At 39.6% G+C, this 26,481-nt stretch overlaps 1 protein-coding gene across 6 annotated transcripts; it reads right to left on the bottom strand.

Moving 5' to 3' along the window:
- Positions 1 to 2,867: 2,867 nt before the first annotated feature.
- Positions 2,868 to 26,481, bottom strand: usp10 (ubiquitin specific peptidase 10). Of its 6 annotated transcripts, none has more exons than XM_034116200.1 (15): positions 26,192 to 26,481; positions 20,125 to 20,193; positions 19,493 to 19,538; positions 19,035 to 19,094; positions 16,255 to 17,592; positions 14,345 to 14,436; positions 13,813 to 13,922; positions 13,668 to 13,726; positions 13,479 to 13,582; positions 12,210 to 12,309; positions 10,523 to 10,703; positions 9,056 to 9,221; positions 7,126 to 7,270; positions 6,508 to 6,573; positions 2,868 to 5,842 (listed from the first exon to the last, which is right to left on the bottom strand). In XM_034116200.1, exons 1-15 carry the CDS (start codon positions 26,210 to 26,212, stop codon positions 5,655 to 5,657), a joined length of 2,745 nt encoding a protein of 914 aa, XP_033972091.1. In that variant the 5' UTR covers positions 26,213 to 26,481; the 3' UTR covers positions 2,868 to 5,654. The 6 variants fall into 6 exon arrangements, with proteins under 6 accessions (XP_033972091.1, XP_033972092.1, XP_033972095.1 ...); XM_034116201.1 differs by having other exon boundaries at positions 16,255 to 17,589; positions 26,192 to 26,480; XM_034116204.1 differs by lacking the exon at positions 26,192 to 26,481 and adding an exon at positions 19,302 to 19,383.

Here is a 26,481-nt window from a genome sequence, read left to right as displayed (position 1 = left end):
CATGCATTACTGAAGTCAGACTGTTTCTCTTTATTTCAGTGCCACTTTAAATAATTTACATTGAGATGTTTCGTTTTGCTATGGATCTTGAAGGTGACCGAAGTAGTCAACACACCAACACACACACAGCCATCAGAAACCTGTGTATGCCACATTTTGCTGGTTTCTGAAACCAGAATCAAACGTAACCAGGATACTGGATTCAGAAATATCAGCTTTGTTTAGTTCATTATGAATATATCATTATAATGCAGAATTAAGTGCTATGGGACAATTCTGTCAAAGTGCATTGCAATGTTTTTGTTTTTTTAATTCATCACCATCTCTTTGTTTTCACAGACCTTTCAAAAGACACATTTGGCTTTCATCTCAATGGTTTCCTGATGTCTTGTTTGACACACTGTAAATCAGAAGATCAAGTTGATATAAATCTATCTCAGTATTTTTGACAAAACCATTGCCAGACAAGGGTCGATGTTGTGACAAAGTGGGTTTCCTAGATTATGATGCTTGTATTTCTAGATGCTCTGATGACATAAATCTCGATCTGCATTTCCCGATCCCAAGCAGTCCCTTGTGACAAACGTTTGTAATCATGTTACTCAGACTTGATGAGTGCATTAAAATGTCCAAGGGACGGAAGAGGGTTCTTCTCAGAAGTGTTATTCACCGCTCTGCCACATCAATTCTCATTTATAACTCATACCAAATGGAAACTCACAACTCTGGATTAGTCTCAGTTCAAGACAAAACAGAGATTACACCACTGAAACTTCTTGTTTACTTTATAACTGGATATAATGTCGAGCAGGTGGGAGCCTAGTTTTCATTTTTGGGAAGTTCAAGGGGAACCACCACACACACACACAATGCAGGTCTGTCTCCATACACACAAACCGGGAGCTGGTTTATTTGGACAGGGGGCTTGTGGAGGTCTTAGAAACCGTGTTTGCCAGTGTTTGCCTCTCCTTAGAAACTGTGGAGTCCTGTTGGACCTCTAAACAAGACGCAAAAAAATTAAGATTCAGAGGGGAAAAACTAGGGGAGACTTAATGAAGGCACCATATGTTGTATGAGTCTGATTATAAAAACAAACTAGATCGTACCGGGACAGGAAATGCAGAGAGATCACTCCTACGAGGATAAAGAGTTGATGAGAGGCCATGATAAATCAAATGAAAGCACACAAGATAAGAAACCTGCATACTGTGGCTTTAATGGTTGGTAACATCTTGAATGGAGGACCAGCACAGACAGAGCACATGCCAGGCATTCCAGATTCAAGGCCAGAAGTTTTACCGAGAAACTTCAGAGCCAACACTTATGGCACAAGTAACTGCTATTTACAGCCTTCAGATGGAAAGTGAATGTATAATCAGTAATGTGTACTAAACCTGACCTTTTTTGGCTTGCGACCACTTAAAATAAAGAAATATCTTCTTGTGACCCCTCGGTTTGGACACAAGCATCTACGCCAAGAAGTGATTTTCCCCCCTTACATTTTAAAAGAACATAATCACATTTTCAGTTCTTGTGCATATAAAGTTGAGTATCTTCAGTGACTACCAACCCATAAACTTTGCAATAGGACAGTGAGATTTTTGTTGGCTGCCTAGGTCAGAAACATCAGATTTAACAAGCCAATGAGATTTCTTTCTAAATCTTTTTATTAATTTTTTTGCAGACATGGCACTTTCAGCACATTATATAAAGTACAGGACAATTTGTCTGCTAAGCCAATCAGATTTGGCTCAAATTCCTATAGCTGCATTCACACGAAATTGGCAGTGTGTGAGTATCACTTATTTAATTGCCAATTTATTTACTATTTAACAACCTAATTTTGAGCTTTTTCTGTTTGTTTGCATGCATCATCCATTACATGAGCTGGATCCCGAAGCTTTATCACTCAGACACCTCAGTACAAAGGGTTAATGGACATCTCCTGGCTTATTAAAACACAAGTCATATATGGGATGTGGAGCAGGTAGGCATACAGATGTCACAATGCCCCATTGTTCCCATTTGCTGCTGCATGTGCTTTGACATTTCTGGATTGGTCATCTCCTGCGAATAATTATAATTATCTAAATGGAACAATAACATGCTCATATTACAGTAAGGTACCATTTAGCCCCAATCTGTTGCTCCTGGTTCTATGCCCCGGCGGTTGCTGCACTATGTCCTTTAAATTGACTTGCTTGTGTTGAAAAATGTCCTACGCATTCACAGAAAAACCTTAAAAAGACACATGGTGACAAGGCTAAAACATGTACATACATGATTATCCCTAAAGTATGGCTGAAGGAGACACTGGTGAGTATAGGTGGTCTATCAGTGGGTGTCAAACATGTAATTTGCCCTTCAGGCTCTGGGATTGTAAAAAAGGATTCCTTGTAGCTCCCTCCTGACATTTAACAAGGAAAATACTACGCTTGATTGTAAGTTTGAGTGCAAAGCCACATTTCAGTGGACGGCAGAGCTATAGAAAGGAAGGAATAAATAGTAAGGAATACTAAAGGGCAGAAAAACCTTGCACTGCAAATTTTTCAATGATGGGTTCTACTTCCCATTAAAGCAAACAGGCGAGCTCAGCCTGGGCCTAAAGAGAGCGATGCGGGCAGCGAGGCAGCCAGCGAGACCACAGGAAGGGGAGATACAACATGCTACAAATAGTGTGTGTTGACATGCAGGAACAAGAAAACCAATTAGCAGTGTGCGGTAGACCAAGACTCGGTGGATCGTTTTGTTGGTTTATTGTGCACATTATTCGGTAGGCCAGTCCAGGCTGTAGAGACTGCAGATGTTTCAGTATTTACCATAATAAGAAAGCCAAGTAGTCTTCTGACTACACTTCATTAGCAAACTTCTTTTTGCACAATCCTTTATTTGAACAATTAACAAAATAGAACGCTGGAGGCTTAAAATTAAAAGACAATAGATTTTGTTTTTTTAGGTCAATATCCCAACAAATCCCAGCAGACAATGGTGTTAAGCGCACATACTGAAAAGAGACATTATTGAAGCATTTCACCAGCACATTTCCTGACCAGCCATGAGACTGAGATAAAACTGTACAACAGAAAGCTCAAGGTGTCAGTTCAAAGTCCCAACTCCCAAACATTCTTCAAAAAAGGGGAAATAAAAAAACGTAAACCAACAATGTTACAATTTGTGCCGAAATGACTACAAAGCCAGCAGCACAACTGAAGTATCATAAAAGTTAGAAGATGTTTCGACTAAGCGGCATGCCTCAGTTTCCTGTGTGGAATGAGCCGTGAGATGGCAACAAGACCTCGATGGAAAAGGCAAAAATAAAGTCTGAAAATAAGGAAGGGCCGTTTATGTTTTCCTTTGGTTTACCTGAAGGTTTCTGACTGAAACCAACAAGAAAATGTCAATTAAACTATGCACCACATAATATTATACAAGAGGCAAAAGATAAATGTGATATTACGTAATTTTGACCTTTCATTTCAAATTGAAAAACTGAACCAATTCAGTCTGTACGACAAACTTATAAAAAGGGACATGTTTAAGTGAAATACTTGCAGTTTTTAAAATACAGGAAATAATGTTTACACGGCACCTTCTTTTTGATCTGAGACAGGAAATTGCGGGACAACCAACAGCTTACCTGTGTACTTTGTGATAATTAACTATCTGCGAGAAAAGTGTGTCAAAATGTCAAAGTACACAAGCCTAAATCCTTTAAAATACTTGATAAATGAATTTCAGAGTGTTAATACTGAGATACTGACACTGGTGGTTGGAATTAAAATGGGTAAAAATAAAGCGGGAAAAATAACTAAATTATAAAGAAAAATGACAAAAAAGGAAATAAATATCAAGCAAAGAACTAGTTCAATTTTATTCATTATTGTGCTTTAGCCTGTGTAATTTTCAAACACCAATTCAAATGCAAGCATATTTTTTCTGAAGGGAGCGAGAGCATCGGGACATCCAATCAATGATCCATGACAAAATAAAAACTAACATTTTAGTAACTCAAACAGAAATCATCACAATCAATGATCCAAAAGAAAGAAAGAAAGAAAAGAAAATCAAAATCTTTAACAAAGCAAACACTATCTCCTTTTGTGCACATGTCTGGGTTTTTCTTTTGCAGAGCTTAGAACAGATGTAGTCCCACATCCCTCGACACTCAGGTTCCCTCCACTAGGAGGAAATGCTGAGCCACAAAAGAGTAAATACAAAGATGTCAGGTACCTTCCCCTAACTCGTCGCAGACATTAGACTTGCGGTTGGCGCCTGATTAGGGTTAGACTTGTGCACTGAGTGGAAAAACATCACACAATGAACCTAAGGCAGCCCCCGCTTTCTGCTGAGTTGGGGGTAAGAGGGGTGGTGTGGCTCAAAACTACACTGATAAGCCACCTATCCACAGGTGGAACCTTTAAACACGTAAAGACAAAAACAGAATTGATAGAGAAGGAAATGTACAAAGTAAACAAGGGCGGGTTTTGCAGTGGAATCTGTTGTGATTGGTTGCCATTTCTCCAGTGCAATAACCGAGTTTGAAAACTAGCGCAGTCCTTTAGGGACCCACAAGTTTTCAGTCAGATTTCATATTTTTAATTGTTTTCTTTTAAACATTTTAATCTAAATATTTGCAAAATATGCATTTGCCTGTCATATCGTAATCCTCAATCAGTTTATACTTTGTGCACAGAAGCGTATTTGTTAAATTCTAAAGCGCATTAATATTTTCTTTCTACATCTAAACCCAAATATCATACCAAGGACCTCTCAAACAAGGACGCTGTTCAGCTCTTGATGTACCATCTTTCTTTTTCTCCTGTTGTTGATGGCTCAAGTTGTACCTCGATTTAAAAGCATCATAAAAGTGAGGAAATGGCAGAGTTGTTTGTGTTGGTGGCAAAGACGACGATCTGGCCTTGGGAGGAGAGACTCACGATAATGCTGGTGCTGGGCCTTTAAATTCATGAGGGCAAATTCAAACAGGCTTTTAAACTGCTGCAAATGTATCAGGCCAACAGATCTCCTTTATTTAAGGGCGAACACTGATATTTCTGGGTAATTCCCTTAAAACAGGTCATTCATGACAGGAGATATTACCCCAGCGGTCCACTCGCAGCCTGTGGTACAGAGTTCTTCCTGCGTTGAGTCCACTGTGTGCTCGGTGAGCGGTGGGCTCAGTCAGAGGAGAGTCTCAGGTCCTAACATGTAACCCCAACCCCACCTCGGTCTATTCAACAGTCCTTTCTTTGCTGCTTTAAAAGTTAAAAAAAAAAGAAAGAAAAAAGGACAAAACAAAAAACAGCAGTGGCGCACAGAAGAGAGCAGTCACAGGGAAATCTTCGTGAATGCAGCTTGTTTCTCTTCCTCCAGAAAGAAAAAAAGAGACGGGAAAAAAGGTGTTGGAAAAGCTGGTTCTCAGGAAAGCAGGGACAGGAGGGAAGAAGAGGAAAATCTTGCAAGAGAACAAGTTGGGCAGTGTTCCTGTTCATTAGTTTCATGTGTGTTTGTGTCACGTGTAGATGTACTGTCCTGTCAACGAGTGCATTCGGAGCATGTATGTTTAGTGTGTGCGTTTGTGAGTATATTCGGGTATTCTTGCGTGTGTGTTGGGGTGTGTGAGTGTGTGTGTGAGTGTGTGTGTGAGTGTGTGTCTACAGCAGGTCCACGCGGCGGTAGTACAGCAGGTAGGCGGTGCGCTCTGCAGTCTGCTTCACCACCTGGTACTGATTGATGACCTTCACTGCCTGGTCGTCGATGCGCAGCCAGCCGTTAAGACCAATGTGGAAGACATCCGTGGTGTAATGACCGCCTGTCGCACTGTTCCCATGGTGATAGACAACTGTTATAGTGGGGGGAAAAAGACATTAGAGAAATGTGGAACATTTCATTCAAGTCATTACTCTTCGAATATGGGCACTGAAGTGTCAGCTGTTTCTTTTTAAATGAGCTGTTAATCCAGAAGATTAACCCACAATGATAATGGATACTATCAATCGCTTTATTATTTTAATGATTATATAAATGAAATTAAAAAGGTCTTACTCAACCGAGTGTTACAGTTTGAAAAGTCATGATAGATACTTGTCTCTTCACACAAGTAAGTGCTAACAGGGTGTTGCTTCTTTATTTTCTATTCTCATTCAAAAGCTAACGATTTCAATAATGGGATTAAAATAATTGATTCAGTGATATACAAAGTGATTTTATTCCAGTTGGAGGACTGATTTGACTTTTTAAAAATAATTATGATCAGAAGGTTTATCCTGATGTCAAGGGGGGGGGGGGGGGGGGGGGCTACTGTAAACTAGATGTATTCAGGCTCAGCACAGAAAGGAACAGACATTCTTTGAGTACCGTTGGCCGCATTCTTATTTTGGGCCACCTTATAGATAATTGTGAAACCCCCAGTGACAATATTTAACAAATACACAACACGACTAAACTCCCCTTGCAGCAGATGCTACAATGTGACCAAAGTTCATAAGCAACGAAACACAAACGTACCTGCAAAGAGCCTGTACGTTCTTTGGCCTTTCACAACTTTGCCACGCACTCCAGCGGACAAGAGATCTGAAAGGAACCCAAACAGAACATGTTAGTGTGATGTACAATAATATAACATAGCAGGGGTAGAGAAAAAAGCTTGTTGTACAAAACGGTAAAAAGCCTCGTAGTGTTAAATGTTGCTACTTTGATCTTGAATTATTCTGTTCACAATTCCTCTAAGCATGTTCAGAGATGGATAAGGATTTTTTAGAATGATTAGATGTGTGCAGTTGTTTATCTTTATCATGAGCTTATCCCGCTATTTCAGCAGATAGATCATTCCCCTTAAGAAAAGACATACCACTGATCTGCGTTTCTCTGGCGAACAATCTTTTTTTATAGAGTAAATGTTACATTTGAGTTACATTTCGCAAATCCATTTAGGCTACGAGTTCTAATGAATGGTACTAAACCCTCTAGACATGCGTCTCGTCATGATTAAGTGATATGTTTAAAATAAATATATATTTTTAAAGTAGCTTTTATTAACATTAGTCCAGGAAATCTACACTATATACACAAATGATATGTATGAGTGTAAAGGTCTGCTGTGCCCCGTAAAGTACGAGTCCATACCTTTGCTGATTTCCAGGTCAACGGGGTAATCAATGTTCTTGATCAGTTTCTGGCAGCCTCCAGTCTTTTCAAAAACAAATCTCTTGAGATGGAGCACCAGCACAGGGGGCAGTTCTTCCAGAGTCACCCTCCGACTGATCTCAATCTGAAACACGGACAAAAGACGTGCAGTCAGAGAAAGCTCAGTGATAGTAAGACAATGTTATTCAAGAACAAAAAGTTAATTTGTTAGGGTAGACGAGAGAAAAAACCCAATAAACATATTTTTAACAAAACAGGAAACAGCACAAAACAAGTAGAGAACATGCAGTATAGAAATTGTTGTGCAACCTCCTGCTGGGCACTTAAAATATTGTCTCATGAATCATTTTGGGGCTTTTAGGAGCTGGGATGGTGACCACAAGTTAGCTGTCTCTGAAAGAGCACCAGACCAGAATGATCGGTTTATCGGTTACAAATATAATAAAAAAAGATGCCCATTTCACAGCTGCAGGGCAGATGTTCCTGCACTAGTTGTCCTAAAATAGTTTAGTGATTGAAAATAAGGTGTTTTCTTCACTGGTTGGGAGGTCTTGTGTAACTGGTGTTAAATGACCAGTACCACAAGAGCAAAAACATTTTTATGACAGAAAATAAAACCAGAAATCTTTTTTAAATGAAATACATATTTTGTCACAATCCCAAATATAACTGAAAAAACACATTTGGCTGTCTGTGGCCTTTTTAGTGTAATTAAGTCCCGCCCCTTCATGGAACAACCCAATCCTGGCCAGAGGTCGGAGAACTTCTACCAATATTGGGAATAACGGGGGCTCTATATGCTACATGTTGAATGGATATAAGTAAAATAAATTGATTTTGATTAAATAACAACATTTTAAGCTTAGATAGAAAGCATATGATTCGTTAAGAATGGATGTGTGTCGGAAATGTGAAAATCTGATATATTTAATTGACAAAAATAAGTCAATTTAAACAAATGTTCCTTGTTCTATTCCTGCCTCTTGTGATAAGAGCACAAGAGGCTGTGGGAATAAAACAAGAACTTTCTGTACCACGCCTAGGAAGGGAGACTGTCATTTAGGAACACAGCTCCCATGGTAACGTGGACATAGTTTCACACAACTGATTTATAATACTGCTTCTGATCATGTATATATTTTTGAAAAACCACATTGATAAGAATGTTTAAACTTGCATCTTTTGTGTCATAAATGTATGTAACTCAACACTAACATGATAGTTAAACCCTTGTGTGCATGAATGAATGTGTAAACAGTCATTCCTTGAGGTTTTACACGTGAGACAGGAGGAATGTTAGCTTCATTAAATATCAAAAATAAACATTCAGCAATTTCATTCATTAAATCTGAAATGGAAATGACTGATTGACACTTACATCACACACTGATGATGTGTAACGCATGAACCACCTTCATGCAGGTGAGTTGTGAAATTCTGAACCAAATAAAATGTAATAAAACATTTATGGACGTTCCCTTCAAGCACTATCTGTTCCAGAGGAAGTGCATTCAAAGAGTGTGATCATTAAAAAGATAAACACCCAATCCTGGCCAGAGGTCGGGGAACCTTTACCAATATTGGGAATAATGAGGGCTCCATATGTGATACATATTGAAATATCAACACTCTACACATCTCTTGTCCTCTCTGCTCTGTACTTCTCTTCATGCTTTTAACAGGATCTGGTTATTGCTATCGATACATTATAGGCTACATTTTAAATGGATACATGTAGAATAAATACATTTTGATCAAATATCATAATTTACAGTTAGCTGGATAGCATATGATTCTTTAAGAACAAACGTGTCGTAAATATAAAAATCCGATGTTCCGTTAATGGGGTTATTATGGCGACGCTAATGAATTAACTAAAACATAGCTACAAAGCGATGTTTATTTGTACCTCCTGCTTGGTTTTAGAAGTGTATCCCTGGACTGACTCGCGGGCCACCAAGGTCTCCAGAGCCTCCTGCACGGTGCGGATCTTCTCTGACTGGATGTCCAGCTGCAGGGTGAAGAAAGGCTGCAGAGTGGCCGACTCTTTAGAGTTTTGTTGATACACCACGGATCTGACAGAGAGACAAAACAGCAGGTTAGATAAGATAAGTGAAAGAGAACTAGGTTTATGATTTGAAGTTATTCAATATCAAAATAACTTATATCAACAACTTGCATTGCTCAGTGTTAAGTTTTTTCCACACATGTGAGATTTTATATCTCTTAATTGGCCAAGTTGCACTTTCGTCATGCTTACAAAGAGTATTATTATTGCATATGTAGCTCCTCAAGAATGAAAAGTCAGCCCTCTGGTATCATCAGATGACCTGTACTCTAATTAGTCGAGGCATATCCTGATGCAACATCTGATCCTATGCTTCCAATAAAAACAAAAAATGTAATTGGGAAAATTGTAACTGTGATCCACAAACCAAAAACTTCAACTAGTGACTGAGAAACCCAGAGATTATAACCATCTGAGTGGGCGTACACACCACACTGTAAACACACACTCTAAGACACGGTGCGACATGTGTAGACTAGGACTGTGCCAGACCAGAACCTCGTAAAACATTATTTAGGCAGTCTACACCAGGTTCTTTCCAATTTGTCTCAAAGTGAAAACCTTTGTTTGTGAATGTGTGCCCCACGTCTTGCCGTCCAGACTTCTGACCAACATCAGCTCAAGGAGAATGTTATTGTGAAGGACTGCGGTGACGGCAGGTCAGAAACTGGGGATTATTGTCAGACCTTTTCATGATGCCACTATCAACATGTCAGAGACTTCTAGGAAAAGGTGGCAGAACCAGCACAGGGTGTACAGACCAAGAGGGACCATTGTCTGGTACAGTGGGTGTATTAAAATGGGACCACAATCCATAACCAAACAGAGAATAAAGCTCTGTTATGACATGTCTCAGGAACAATGCAGAGAGAAATTAATCTCTAGCAAACAATACAAATGATTGAATCATAGCAGATCATTACTAAATCAAAAGAAACAAATGTTCCTTCTTCTATTCCGGCCTCTTGAGACAACAGCACAAGAGGCTTTCTGAATAAAACAAGAACTTTCTGTGCCACGCCTAGGAAGGGAGACTGTCATTTAGAAACACAGCTCCCATGGTAACGTGGACATCATTTTAGACAGCTAATCTCTAAATAATGCATTTACTGACATCTTCATATTAGCCAATACAAATCGATCATGAGCTCATCTTGAACACCATTTATGTTTCGCTAAGCTTGTACTGAAATGCCAGTGACTAACGTTTGGTGACAAAGTGTTATTTAACAGATCTTAAGGTAATGTGGTTTTGAAGCATATTTTTGCCTCTACTCACATTTTTAACACAACAATCTTTCCACAAACCTGATGTGTCCGCCAAATATGTCAGTGATGGGTGTGCGGACAAAGTCAGCTTGGCGAGTGATGGAAGTCTTGTTTCTGGGGCCGACTTGCTCCCACTCGTCCTCGCTGCCTTCTTCATCCTTATCAGCAGCGTCTTCCTCCACACCCGGCTGAGACTCCGGCCCGTTGGGTGTGGGAGCTTCTGCTCAAAAAACACAAGAAAAATCTCTTTAGAGACCAAATGATCCAAGTATCTCAAACATTGTTAAAGTTAAATCAACTCCTGATGAATCCAATGTCACTATTACAAGTTAAAGGAAATCCAACAGCACTTCAATTGATATTACAATAACCAGAGTATGATGAAAGTGTTATTTTAAACTTGTGAAAAGCTCATTACAGCTGAAATTTGGATGTGGTGTTGGAACTGGTTCATGTATCAACTTTAAGTTTTGGAGATTCAAACTGAAACTATATCAACTCCAACAAACAACGAAAACATTGTGAATGCATGCTTCAAGTCTGTGATGTAGCTTTGAGTATTAAAGCACAAGGTTCCTGAATTACAATTACACACAATAAATGTTCCTTGTTCTATTCCTGCCTCTTGTGATAACAGCACAAGAAGCTGTGGGAATAAAACAAGAACTTTCTGTACCACGCCTAGGAAGGGAGACTGTCATTTAGGAACACAGCTGCCATGGTAACGTGGACATAGTTTTACACAACTGATTAATAATACTGCATTTAATCATGTATACATATTAGACAAACATTGATTATAAGCATGTTTAAAAGTGCATCTTGAACATAATTTTTGTCTCATAAATGTATGTAACTCAACGCTTAACAATGGATAATACTGAACACTATTCAAATATCTATTAAAAGAAAAACTGTTTAAATGAACAGTATTTCCATATGCCTGTCTTTGCAAAACGAAGCTAAAATTTGAATTTGTTGTGTGCACATTTCATGTATATTGGGACACTGTTTAGCAAAGTTAACAGTCAACAAATGAAAGCTTAGCGCAAGTTCAATCAGGAAGACCAAGCTCTTCATTCATATTACACGTCACTTCATTACTCTCTCCTCCCTCATTAAGTGATCGGGGCGTCACTCCCCAGCTAACCAATCTCTCCTCTCTCCATTCTCACAAGCCTATCGTTGCACCCGCTAATCCCTTTATATCTGCTCTTCCCTCTTGTCAGCTGTCATTTCAGGTGACAATACGCAACCCTCCTCCACCCCTTTCGCCTCCTTCAGGACCAAGCTAAACCTTCTCCCTTCAGACCGGTCCCACCTACTTATCACCACCACCAGTGTCTAGACCCCGGGGGGTTTCATCGGAGCGATTCTTCCCCCTCCTGAATGATTATCCTGCAAACTGGGGCCTAATCGCCAAACACCATTCCATTCTCCTGTTATAATTCTGGCAATTATTATTACATTCATATTATGTGTCCCGGTAATAAATATGTATTTCATACATCAACGTCTCTCCTGATTGAACTTCCCTTTTTACGACTTCAGTAAATAACAATCTGCCTTGTTGCAGTTTGATCATGCAGAAAGTGATGCAATTCATCTTTAACTCCAACAGAGAAGAGCGATGAAGTACAAAAATGAATTAAACTAAACAATATCTGTAATGATCTTATCCTCCTTGCGATATGATGTTGATGCCGATGTGGTGAAAGATGCTTACTCTCTTCCTGAGGCGAGATTAGTTTCTTCAAAGCCAGCATCTCCTCATGCAGTCCGTTGAGAGTGAAGCCAAGATACTCCTCCGCATCCTCCTGACGACCCTGTGAGAGCCAGCGGGACATCAGCACCAATTAAAACACTATCAAGAATGCTTACAGTCAAATAAAACGTTACTTCACTGGTGGGGAGGTCTTGTGTACTCAATGTTAAACGATCAGTGTGCATACCATAGGAGCAACACATTTTAAAGACAGTATATCAAACCAGAAATCTGTTTAAACACAATAAATATTTTTCTCACATTCCCAAATACAACTATGAAAAACATATTTTACTGTCTGTGGCCTTTTTCACTGACATCAAGTCCCGCCCCTTCATGGAACAGCACAACCCTGGCCAGAGGTCGGAGAACTTCTACCAATATTGGGAATAACGGGGGCTCTATATGCTACATGTTGAATGGATATAAGTAAAATAAATTGATTTTGATTAAATAACATTTTAAGCTTAGATAGAAAGCATATGATTCGTTAAGGATAGATGCGTGTCGGAAATGTGAAAATCCGATACATTTAATTGACAAAGATAAGTCAATTTAAACAAATGTTCCTTGTTCTATTCCTGCCTCTTCTGATAAGAGCACAAGAGGCTGTGGGAATAAAACAAGAACTTTCTGTACCACGCCTAGGAAGGGAGACTGTCATTTAGGAACACAGCTCCCATGGTAACGTGGACATAGTTTCACACAACTGATTTATAATACTGCTTCTGATCATGTGTATATATAGATATATATATAGATATATAGATATATATATATTTTAGAAAAACCACATTGATAAGAATGTTTAAACTTGCATCTTGAACACCATTTTAGTTTCATAAATGTATGCAACTCAACACTAAAATTATAGTTAAACCCTTGTGTGCATGAATGAATGTGGAAACAGTCATTCCTTGAGGTTTTACACGTGAGAGCGTGAGCCTCATTAAATATCAAAAATAAACATTTCAGCTATTTCATTCATTAAAACTGAGTCGGAAATGACTCCGCATGTGTAACGCATGAACCACCTTTATTCAGGTGAGTTGTGAAATTCAGAACCGAAGAAAATGTATCAAAACATATTTAAACATGGACGTTCCCTTCAAGCACTATCTGTTCCAGAGGAAGTGCATTCAAAGAGTGTGATCATTAAAAAAAGATAAACACCACCCTGACACATTGCTATGCAGTGACTGTATCTGATGCAGAGGCAGCGTAGTTTACCTTCTCAGAGAGACTCGACTTGATGAGAGTGAGCAGTCTGTAAATGTAGGTGGGCTCAAAGGGGGACCCAGGCCGAACGTCTTTCATGACTTTTTCACCAACAGCTGTGGGCAGTTACAAATCATACATCAGTGATGCTTACAGAACATGAATTTAAAAAGTCTTTAGACATGTCTTCTAATGTCTTACCTTGCTGTTTGGCTTTAGATGGGACAGGCATGTTGTTAAACTCATTCACCAGCCTGACACTGGGAGAGACACAGAAACCATGGTTATGTTCCCGAGCAAAACAAATGATAGTCATTTGATATCATCGTGCAGAAATGCTACTTACAAGTTGTCCATCATGGGTGTGGAGGTACATGGTCTCTGCGTTTCGTTATGCAGAGGAATGGACTTCATCAGGTGATACATGGGGGGGCATGCAATCAGGGCTTGTAGGGTCTGAGCGTTCAGAGTTAGGGAGGAAAAAACAGAAAACTAAAGGGTATACGACAAGCTGCTGTGATATGTGTAATCTGATACCAATGGATGAATACATTATAATTTGAAAACCCCAGTTTGTTTTGTTGCTCATAAAATTGATGTCTTGAAATGTTTTTTCCTAGTCTTACTTAATCAAATCATTATTCATAAAGGAACACCAGACATTGATAACATGAAGTGCCTAGGCAGAGCTGAAACTCACTCCTCAGCAAGTGTTGAAACACACACCAGCTTTCCAGGGACTTGACACCATTTGTCCTCTGTGCTATTGGGCTTATAATCAATATAAGAGCAAGTTCTGTTACCCACAGCCAACATATACACGTGTTAACAGAGTGTTGAAGTGTGCAGGGGCAGCAAAAGGCAGAGTGAAAGGATACAGCGTTGATATAGCACCAGTTTCCCTTGTTGATCAGTCCTCTCGGCTGCAAAGACACTGGTTTATGTATCAACTTCACATTCTCAATAAGTTCTGGGGATTCAAAAAGACACAATGTTACAACAGGTAGCCCTGAAAAACTCAAAACGACAAGAACAAAAACAATCAAAAAAAGACTTATTTTGAGAGTGCATACTTTCTGCCTGTGAATATTACAGGCGATCAAAAAGTAAATTTAAACAAAACAAATGTTCCTTCTTCTATTCCCGCCTCTTGAGACAGCAGCACAAGAGGCTGTGTGAATAAAACAAGAACTTTCTGTGCCACGCCTAGGAAGGGAGACTGTCATTTAGAAACACAGCTCCCATGGTAACGTGGACATAGTTTTACACAACTGAAATATAAATAAGGCATCTAAGGAAATACAGATAAACAGTCAAAGTTAATCGTTAGTACGTTCATTGTTTACATCATGTTTTCGTAAATGAACCTAGCTTAACATCAGACTGAACACTATCAAATAAAAACTGCTTAAATCACAGCATTCAAAACAGCGGGGACACATCTTCATGTAATATCCTTGACGATAACAGTCTTTAGTCTCATTATGCTCCCAAATACATTTTTGGGGGGGGCAATGTGACCCACTGGTGCTTTCAATACATGCACATCTAGTTCTTTAACATTTCTGGAATTGACTGAAGGTTGTGAAGCTAAGGAAATCTGTTTCTGCAGATAAAAATGAGCCTAGTTTCTTGGTTCCTAAGAAAAAGGGAACACACTGTTTTAGAACACCCAATACGGGCTGAACAGCTGACAAGGAGACAGTGTGCTGACAGTGATCCCTATTGACTACACAGGTTTGCTTTCAAAGTGGAACTCAAACCAAAGTGTTTGGGTGGACAAACAAATAGTCTCTGGTACATTTCAGTGGTTTTCTGAAAGAACAACTGTACAGCAACCCAAATGTGTACATACATGCAGAATGATCAGGTTATTCTAAACAGAGACATCTCCAAGTATTGCTTCTAAAAAAGGATAGAGCGCCGCACAGAGACAAAAAGCAGTTCAGAATAACGAGACACAGCAAAATACTTCAGAGGGTAATGTTTCCGTTTGCAAGCTCTTAAATTACTGACCCCAGAAAGGATCTTAAACTCTAAGTGACCTGTCTCCACATGAAACCAAACCACAATTAGTTTGGTCCAATTCTATTTTCTGACACAACCTTATCACCTGGGACAGTTTTGAATAATTTTGTATTTTCCACTTGAATGAATGTTGAAGCTAAAGTATGTGTGGCTGCTGTGTAACACAGAAATAGAGTATAACATATTATTTCCCTTGATCTTGAAATATCACAATTGCATCGACAAGATGACATCGTAATTCCAACAAGATCAGAGAAATAGAGAGATCTGTGCATTAGCTTTGTGTAGAGAACATTCCTGTGTTCAAAAAGGTGTTAGCAGTCCCATGCTACCTCTAATAGTTTTGGCTAATGAGATAGGTGGGTTACATAAATGTGACTAAAGACTTCATATTTGACAGTTATTCTGGATGCAATACTACCATCTAGTGTTCATTTCTTGAACACGAGTGCAACATTTCTGTATACCATTCCCAACATTATTAGGCAGCCTAAACTTAATAAACAAAGATAACATTTAAATATGATTATAACCTACAGAATCTTAAGTTTGGTCACTTATCAAGCCTACTCTTCTAAAACATAAAATGTTTAAAACCTTAATCCCACATAGGATCACAGAGTAGAAACAATACAGATGTCTCAACATTGCTCCCTAGTGGAGGGAGAAAGAATGCAAAACACTTAAAGCTGAAACAACATGAAACAGGTGTTATAGGGCCATCTTCTAGGAATAAACAATCAGCAACTTCAAATTATACCTGCAAGTTTAGGGGCCATAGGATCCTCTGAAACGTGGACAGGGCCGACTTTGACCTCCCCAACTTTCTCAGGCTCCTCTGGCGTGGCGATGGAGGGAGACACAACTTCCACAACATTCTTTACCTCCACAAAGGCCTGCGGGCCCCCGGGCAGAGGCTTAGAGTTTTTGAAGAGGCTAGCCCAAGATTTGGGGAGGTTGGCAGTAGGTGCAGCTGGAATGGCAGGCGACTGGGCCTGCTCTGTCACTACTGTCTGGGCAGCAGAGTCTGGGGAGAGCGGCTGGGCCGGCTCCCCCGCCTCAGAGTCTTCTTTGAGTTCATCTGCACTGACAGGAGCCTCAGCCTCCGCTAACCCATTGGCCACCCCGCTGTCCGCCAGCTCCCTGTCCTCCAGTTCAGTAGTCGTAATGGGAGTGGCAACAGAGAGGGTGGCCACAGCAGCTGAAGGAGTAAGAGGGGATTTAGAGCGGGGGCTGTTGGGAGTATCTGAAAGTTCGGGGCTCTGTGGAGCCAAATAATCTGGCTGCTGATCTGCAGTCCTCGGCCCCTCTGACATCCCCCTGCTCTGAGAGGAGGATGAAGAGGAGGAATTTGCATTGTTGCCATCTGATAAAGAGGCAGCTCCAATTGTTAAGTCCAAAGAAGAGTCATCAGGGCTATCACAAGTCCTCTGATTGGCAGTGGATGTGGGGGCAAACTCGGCTGCTGCCACAGCAGCTGTTGATGTTGCCATGGAAACCGGTGCCGGGGTGGAAAGTTCAGCCCCCAACAGCACCTTACCGTCCACATCTTCAGCACTGTGCGGTGGGCCACCAATGGCATGTCCGTTAACTAGCGCTGCCACAGGCGACCCGTCTGGTGCACAGCTGCTGTGGCCGTGGCTGTGGCCGTGGCCGTGCCCGTGCCCGTGGCCACCGCCGGCCGACGGGTCCAGGTAGCTGTAGTACCCAGGCGGTCGCTTTTTCTTTTTCTTCTTTTCCCGCTGACCCAGGCTGCCAGGTCCGTCCATGTCCTGGCAGGCCTGATTGTCCAGGGCTGAGGCCTCAGAGTCAGGGCCGGCCTCCGAGTCAGGACCGGCCTCCGAGTCAGGACCGGCCTCCGAGTCAGGACCGGCCTCCGAGTCAGGGCCGTCCAGCGAGTTGTAGTCTGCTCCGTCAGTGACATCATCTGCTGGAGGAGGCGTCTGCTGAGCCTTCTGGGCCGACTGGCAGCCCAGGATGAACTCTGGAGCCTGCGGGTTGAGGGTGCTCGACACCTTGAACAAAGGATCGCTCCCCCCGACGGGCTTGGAGTCCATCACCTCGTCAACACCAAACTCTATGCGCTGATAGTCTTCTGCTGCAGATAAAAGGAAAACCAATTAGAAACACAAAGCTTTGTCTTCAAATACATCCTGAAAATGTCCAAACAGAGATCGTTGTAGTTTAGTCTCTGCTAAAGAGTTTGTTAGAAAAATATTTTATTGAAGAATTGACATACAATCCTTATTTCTGAGGCTTCACCCAAAAGGGGTCATGGGAGCTCTGCCAGGATCACATACCAATAAGAAGAAACAAATCCTGCTGCTACTATTTTTAGCTCCAACAACTACTGTTGTGCGTCTACGCTCAACTATGCCACATTCTCTCTGGCCTAAGTGGATCCAAGGAATGTGGCCAACATATCCAACAGTGGGGAGATTCAACGATTAATTAAGTTGTTGCTTGTCTGACTTAGAAAGATGTGACAAATGTATTTAGTCCTGGATCATGTCACCTTTCATTTCTTTTTTAGACTAACCAGACACGTTTTCTTTTAATCCAACATGTCATGGCAGGGTGCAATTGTATATCATTGTAGATTGTAGACATCTAATGACACTTACATTTATGTAAATTGAAGAGTACATTAAATGAACTGCATAACTTTTATGTATTCTGATAATTTATATCTGATCAATATACGATATCCTGGTTTGGCAATTTATCTCAAGTTGAGTTCATCTGTTACTTGGAAAACTCAATTATCTCTTTTTTATTCAATAAATAATAAATAAATGTATTTTGATAAAGCCTTATGATGTACATCTATATAAACATCTTAAAAAATGCATACTGTTAATATTACAATTTTAGTATTTGACATCAAATCTAGAACAACAATGTATAAAAACACATCATTACAAAACTTTTTTGTTAAAATGTGTTGCATGTAAGCTCAAATAGTAAATGATTATGCAGAGGTGCAAATGAAAAAAGGTGAACAAACAGGAAACATTAGTAAGAGCAAATCAGAAAATCATCAAAGTGGCAACAGCTGACTGCTGGCCCAGACTGTAAACCCTGATGTTCTGCAGGCGTTAGGAGGGTTTGAAAACAGTGGTAACTTCTTCAACTGGGATTAGAACATCTCCGGTTAGTGATACTGAAATCACACTTCATGGCTTTAATTGCATTCAGTAGTAAAAACCTAAACAATGCACGGCTAAATATGTACACACATGTTAGCAATCACAGAAAACCATCACTATGCCCTTAAGCAGTGATTGTTAAATCAAACAAAATTCAGTTTTAAAATCAACTTGGAGCCCTGCAGTGGTGAAAATGCATTTTATGCAAGAGAAGATAAGATACTTTATAGTATCTTGAGCATGCAAAGCTCTACAGATTTTACCAACAGGCAAGAGAAAGAATACAGGTGTAAGGTTTAGAAAGCCACCAGTTTTTGAAACCTGGATTTTGAGTTTACAGCAAACGTACAACAGCTAGTCAAGCCACATGGTGTCAGACTCCTCAACTCACCGCAAACCTGCAGTCCCATAGACTCCATAATATAAGGTACAGCAGGAGTGCAGTAACTTCCTAAATAATCAATACAAATCAAGGTAAGGCAATTGTCATGTGCAAACGGGTACCATTTCAAAGACAGGTGGCTGCTATTACATTTCTAATTTGGTGGATCGAAATTTAAAGAATGAAAATGGCTGACGTAATCTTAAAATACTAGGATATGTAATCCTATCTGAACAATATAAACTGTTATGTATTAATGAATTCAAAAATAATCACATGAAAAGCATCTCCCTGCTAGGCAAGGCAGGTCAGTTGAGCCTGGGCTTCTATCTTACATCTTAAGACCTGCTTTGAAAAACTACAGTGATTTCAACAAAAAAACATGAGAATAGTCTTTCGATGCTCATAAAATGTCAAAGGAAAAAAAGACAGTGTCTAGCAATTTAGTGATTGTAAAGTGTACATACCAGAAGACTGACTGACGCACGGGGCTTTGTCATTGAACGGAGGAAGCTGTGTGGAGGCAAAATGCAAAGTTAAGGGTTTGAAAAGGGCATCTAGAAATTCAACCGTATAAAATCAGCATTCTCAAAGATATCAGTCCTAGTTGACTAAAAATGTATATTTGAATAAAACGATGATGTTGTGCTAAATACTTTTATCAAAGAGCTTTGGGCCTTTGAGGTACATCCTCCAGAGATAGTGACTTAACATTTTCGAATAAAAAATCTCAAAGGAATTATATTTAGATCTTTCTTGAAACATTGATTACCGAGGTTTAATATGCAAGATGATTATCAGGACTATTCAAAATGGTAAAAACCAAAATAGACCATTTAATCATAAGCAATAACTAATGTAAGGCCTAAAAATGGCTTCTTGAGCATTTGTAAAAACATTTGACAGGGCCAACCTAGAGCCTCAGTTCCAAATCTGTGTATTAGGATTAGTGTGTTGGTCAAAATGTGAATAACATTTCAAATGAGTCGTTTCTTCCTGCTGGCCAGTAAGGCCATCAGAGTTATAAGGTCAACCATTATGGCCATCATTGTAACACTGATTTATTAATGTTGAAACAAATTGTTATCCGGCTGCTCACCTCGACATAACATCGTGGAGTCACGAAGAACTGATTGATCTCATCAGGGCTGAACTCCCCGAAGATGTACTGTGGGAAGGAATCAATAAAACCATTAGTTTGAAGGAAGGCAATGATGGAAAAATGTGCTTTTCTCAAAATATATATTTTCTTTTTATGAGGCAATTTCAAAATTAGAAAACGGGTCTTCAATGGCCTGAAAGCCCTTTAAAGAGTCACAAACCTTCAGATCACCGATACATCTAAATAAAAGATTAAAATTAAAGATTGAATCAAGTTAAAAGTCAAACTATATTCACGGTTAAAGACAGGGCCTTTCACCTCATAGCCTGAACTAATTTTAAAAAGGGGAACAGTCATTGGATATCTGAGCACACGGGCTCTTACTAGAGTAAGTCATTACCCAGCCAAGAGTGCAATGCTTGTGCAAAGGTAAGGCACAGCAGAAAGTGATGAGTCATGCAGAGTTATACATAAACCATGGCCACAAACAGCTCAGATTTGTTTCCAGAGCCATTTGCTTTTGTTGTTTTGAGTTGTTAACACAAAACAACCTCATCCCCAAAACACACCAAAGCAGTGGTATGAATGCTCGTAACGTTATGTTCTTTTTTGGCAGAATAAAACAAACAATGCTGTCTGAGCCTTTTAGATGGCAAAGACTTTTGACTTGCATGCCTGTGATAAATAAACTAAATGGATCCAGAGCGTTTCTGCTTACTAGTTCTCCTTATGTTGGATGTAATTTGTTAGCAATAAATAAGTGATTAATCAAATACTCAAGATAACAACATGGCTTAATGCTGGCATACTGAACACAGTTCTCAGAGATACTTGTTCAATCAGTAACACCATAAACAGAAGGCTTACCAACTATGATTTAGTTCTGCAGGGGTAGTAGATTGTGTTTGTTTATTTTATAAACCACTTGCATCAATGTGGGAATAACTATATTTTTCTTTCTGACTAAAAATGAACTTCAAACAAGTTACACGGCAAACTTTAGTTGTTTAAAATGATCTGGAGCACCACTATTTGTCCTGGTATGTCATGTTAATATCAGCAGGCAACAACACTAGGTACTAATCCACTGCAGTGTTGCCTAGAAAGTGCGTATAATAGAGATGTATTACAGCTGTGAAATTGCCAGTGAAAACCCTGGAAAACTCAGTTCACATTTTCTTAAGTAGACCTGCTAGATAAAAAAAGAAAGAAGATATATATAAAGGTAATGAACACTGACTGAAAAAAAAGGACGAGGAATGATACAGTTGACAGAAAACAATGCAATATTGCTGTAACCTCATGTTGCATTATTTATCATATTCATGTAGAACATTAACTCAAATGTTTATTACTCAATTATAAGAAAGACATTTATTCATATTTCATTTTTTTTTTTTATTAACTTTGGTTGTGCTACACACCTGACAGATGAGCATTACACCTTAAGGGGAAAAACTGCACTGTGCCACCTAAAGTGTTCACATGTGCATACTAAACAGAAAGCGACTGAGAAAAGGTGAAATGACCTCACTAGCCACACCGTTAATCCTCAGTGCAATAAACAGTGGGACGTGAAAGGGGAGGCACAGAGAAAAGAAAGTGCAGCTCAAGCACATGTAACTCTTTGCAAACGAGGCCCCACGCGAGGGCCCACAGTGCTGAACCGGCACTATGAGCGACAAACAGCCAGCAGTAATCCAATGGCCTCAGGACGGCTAGTACAATCACAACAGAAAGAATGTCCCTTTGCTGCTTTCTGCAGGCGTGCCACTCGCACCGCACTAAGCTTCCCTGGCTGTTCGTTTGGATTGAGGATTACAACAAATTAGCCAACTGTATGATTTCCATACAGTTTAGTGACGACACCCCGAACACAGACATAGGACGGGCTCAGCATAACATTGAGCAATGTTTGATAAGCTTTACTGCCTATGTCTCATAAGAACAGGCAGCAAGCAATTGATTTTGTTTTATAAATGATTATCATTATTGACACTGACTTAGAGATTTTTCAACTCCTTACTGATAAGGCAAAGATACGCACATTTTATTTTCAGTTACATTACAGTGGTAGCAGCAGCATCCAAAATGAATCAAATTTTTACTGAAATCCTTAGGTAAAAAATTAATGTTCTGCAAAAAATTAAGTGAGAAAGAAAGTGTCAATTGACCCATGAGTCTACAAAGAATCATCGTTATAGCCGTTGACCTGCTGATTTAAAGAAAGGGTTAGCGCCAAAGTTATCAACAGCTTAGGCTAACTTAAGTTGAGCTGACCTTTAAGTTGGACCTGCTATTCTCTGCTTAGCGACAAGATGATCCTTTGAGTTTTTGCAGAAACATATGCTTTAGCTTTCCTTCTCGTTGTTGATCGGTTTGATATATGGTATTTTCTCATCTAGATGGGCGTGTACTATTGCTGATCAAATGCATTCATTGTCTTGTTTTTCCATTACTGTGTTTGTATACTGCAGACACTGATGTCCAAGGCACGTTTCCCCCTGGGACAATAAAGTCTATCTTATCTTAAACTGACTGTCAGGACAAATCTATTATCTCAAACATGTGGCAAAACGTAATAACATAAATCGTGACATTTAGTATAATTAAGCAATCTTCAACACCTGGTGCACAAAGCAATGACCTTTTTTTATCTAAATCCCATATGTTGGCCTCAGCATAAGATCGGACTTTATCTGCCTAACCGTAGGCAGGGTGATAATTAATTTGCATGTATTGTCTGTGCTGAAGAAAATTGGACAGAGTAATTTCTTATTTAATGTAATATTTATAAGGTAGTGGAAGATAACTTAATGGATTTATGCGTGAACAAGGACAAGAGACATTCAGTTTGAGTTTAAGTATTGATGACAAAGTATTTTTTCAGCATCAACGTTTAAAAAGACTAATTGTATCAGCCCTAAAAAGGTATGAACAATTGATTTCTGAAAAGGTTGTACTTAACACTCTACGAGACACTTTTTTGTAGTATGACTCGGTTATCACACCCCAATAAACTAAGTGCTCCAACAATCTGTTTACTCTAACCATGACAGGGATACAGCCAGCTCTACTATGCCCGTTCTCTTAAATTGGTATGCAGAGTTATTAATGGACAACTTGGCTGAGCTGGAAAAAAAGCTGCAGCGAGACTACATATAAGGTCAGACTGGTTTCTCCGGAGCATGCCTGTGCCGGCGTGATGTAGTAATAGGGTGACATGATTATTACAAAGCATGAAATACAGAGAAGTTTGAAAATGGAAGAGAATGGAATTCCTGTCATTCATTCTGCTCGAGGGCAAGTGCTTTCACAACGGCTGTAGTTTGTGATCCAGTTGAATTTGATTGTGTTACACTGTGAAGTGTTTCTTATGTTTAGTCTGCTTGTACTGACATAAATATGGTGGCTCTCTGCTTTCACTGTTTGTCATTTTTTTTTTTTTGTAAAGCTTCAAAGCTGGGTCAATAAACAGAACATTATTAATTGTAATTCATAGCACAAAATGACAAATGCCAGTTTGTGTTGTACTACTGATTATCCACTGGTTCTGGAAAGGGTAACATGATACTCAAAAAAATAATTTATTTTTGGATATTAAGTCTTGTTTATAATGCGTGTTGTAAAAGTAGGAAATGTGGCCTGTGGGTGTGGCCTGATGGAAAATCAGGGAATCTCATTAAATGTCGGGATTCAAACCACTGGCACAATGAATGTCTGCAGTAAATGTAAAGACCACCTATTCATTGAGATACTTGGATTGTATGGTTACAATCCAAGTATCTTGGATACGTATGGACTTAAGTAGCATGACTAGACTACTGCTTTAGAATTTGTCTTTACACTTTCTTGTGCGTTTTAGTGTGCATATGACTAAGCTAAATACGTTAATTATAGATTTGTGTGTGCATACAGTGCATAATTTTCCAACAGGAATACAGATTACTATCCCACTCACAGATTTATGTTTTGGCAGGACATTAGGCTGAACTAAACGGAGACAAAAAAAAAAGGGACGATGCCACAATAAGCTTCACTTGGGCAACTTATTACAATAAAAATAGAGAGTATGGTTTACTCTGAAAACGTCTCCATGTTGCATTGTTATGCTCTGGAGAGAAGATGCATGCATTGAGAAGAAGCTCCTTCTTCACACCATACTACAGTTGCATTGTTCAGTGTAATAACAAAATGTCCCCTAAATTAAATGGATCGTTTGTGTTTTCATAGTTTTTGGAAAACAACACGTCTGAGGCTTAAGTTATAACATTAAGTTTACAGTTAGTTAAGGACCATCTGTTTTAAAATTAACAAACAAAGTGAAACATGGCTTATAAAGTTTAAAAAAATTAAATGCTAGTTTTTCTATTTATATTGGGTACTTAAAATCCTGCATTGGCCTTACTGAATGTCAAAAAACATAGTTATTGTTACCTAAATGTAATAATGAAAGTCTTTATCTACCTCACCTGTTTATTAACTTTTTTTTTCATTCATTTGGAATTACTTATGTCATTTTTGACAGAGAAAATCCATGTGACAGCAACACTCTTGTATAAAACTATAACAGAGAGAGTGAGCCATTAAAAAAAACCTTCTGTAACACTGTAAAAATGGTTGCCAAATGGGGCAACCAGACCAAACTAAATAGTTGACATCGGTCCAAATCCGGTTGCCCCAAGAAACTGGTCAACTGGAAATGTAGAGCCCTGTTGGCGAATACTTAATTAAGGCCATTTAAAAAAGGTTTAACTTATTATTCATATTATATTAAGCAAGACTATGCACCATGCAAGGATAATTCAATGTCAATGGTTCCATATTATATATAATATTTAATTTCACATGCACAGACTTGACTGTGTTGAGGAGCCGAAGCGGTTATTCCCCTGAAACTTTCACTTTTGCTTAACAGCGAGCCAATAGAAACACTCAATTTCGAAGGCAGGAACAAGTGTGAAAGCATGGTGAATATAAGCCTATGGAAAGCTCCAGTTTTTGAGTTGTCAATTTGATCCAAATGTATCCTTAGTTTAAGTTTCATTTATATTGTTGTGGAATTATCTGCTAGTTCAACTTCAATTCATGCAATCAATATACACTTTAAATCTGTCATGTATCTGCATGCATAGCTACACTTCAAATCGGGCCTCCCCACATGATAGCCAACTTCCTCGGAAATGTCACCAAATTAGCCAATTTATCTTTAACCTAAAGCAACACGGAGACTCGCGGTGTAACAGCACACTAATCTGCAGTGTGGCTCATTTATGTATTTTAGTTATTTGCATATCAAATACATCTTCGCTATCAATTTAGGCCCACACTGTCGCATTTGAATGTAGCTAACTAGCTAGCGCACTGAATGCAAAGTGTAACCATACCATCTGTGCAAAGCTGTTAGCTTGCTAAGTGCTAAGAGCACGGCGAGACATTGTTACATTGTCTTACGTATTAAGGGAAATGATCACACGAAAAACATCCCACAACACCGTCATTATGTTGCCTTACTGCCAGGAGCAAGAGTAATTTGAAGTTATTACTCGTTATTAAAATGTGCGCTGGGGGAAGGCCTGTCGCAGCACAGAGCAGGTGGGCCATGCATACACGCAGCAGTTTTCAGTGTCGCTTAGCCTTGGGAAAATAACACATGTCACTGACTGGATCTAACGCCAAAGTGTCACCAACATTAGATTAAACACACTTTCATGACATTAAGCTAAACGTGTCTGTCATATCTGTAAAAACAGCTGCAAACAGTACTGCCGTCTCATTTGAATGAGGAGACCTAGGGCCTGTTAGCTACCATGCTGGTGGAGTTTCAATGGGGCTTAGGGGGGCATTAGCAAGCACTTTTCAGTTCTTACGTTTTCAATGACACGACCAGTCGGATGTTTCAAATAACAACATGCAAAAGACAAAATTGCTAATACAGTATGGGGACTATTTGAAGTCATACGATTGTACAAGGTAGGGGCGGCTGCGAGCCTCTAAATAACGTTATCAGGCGTGCATCAGGGGTTGTTTTGCAGGCTAACGTTAGCCAGCTAGCTTTAGCTACCTGGTTGCTGTAAGAAGCCATGCTCCCGGTGAGATTTTCTCTCCTCCGCTGACAAGATGAAAACTCTCCCGGGAAGGTGTTGTAGGTGTGTAGTGACCGTTACAGAGGGTGTCCTACTTCGACGTCATTGTCATTTTCCCAACCGTGTCCTGGCAGTTGTAGGTTTTGATCCATGTAATGCATCAGCACTTCATGCTGCTTGCCTTGCCGTCACCGCCATTTCTGTCTCTTCCTCGCTTGCTAGCCAACCCAGCGCGGTCAGTCGGTTGTAGTGGCAGCGTGAGCTCAAG

Source organism: Trematomus bernacchii, unplaced genomic scaffold (assembly GCF_902827165.1).
Source record: "Trematomus bernacchii unplaced genomic scaffold, fTreBer1.1, whole genome shotgun sequence".
In the NCBI taxonomy this organism is placed as follows: Eukaryota; Metazoa; Chordata; class Actinopteri; order Perciformes; family Nototheniidae; genus Trematomus; species Trematomus bernacchii.
The sequence above is the reverse complement of the archived record's forward strand: the minus strand, read 5'-3'. Positions and strand labels throughout refer to the sequence as shown.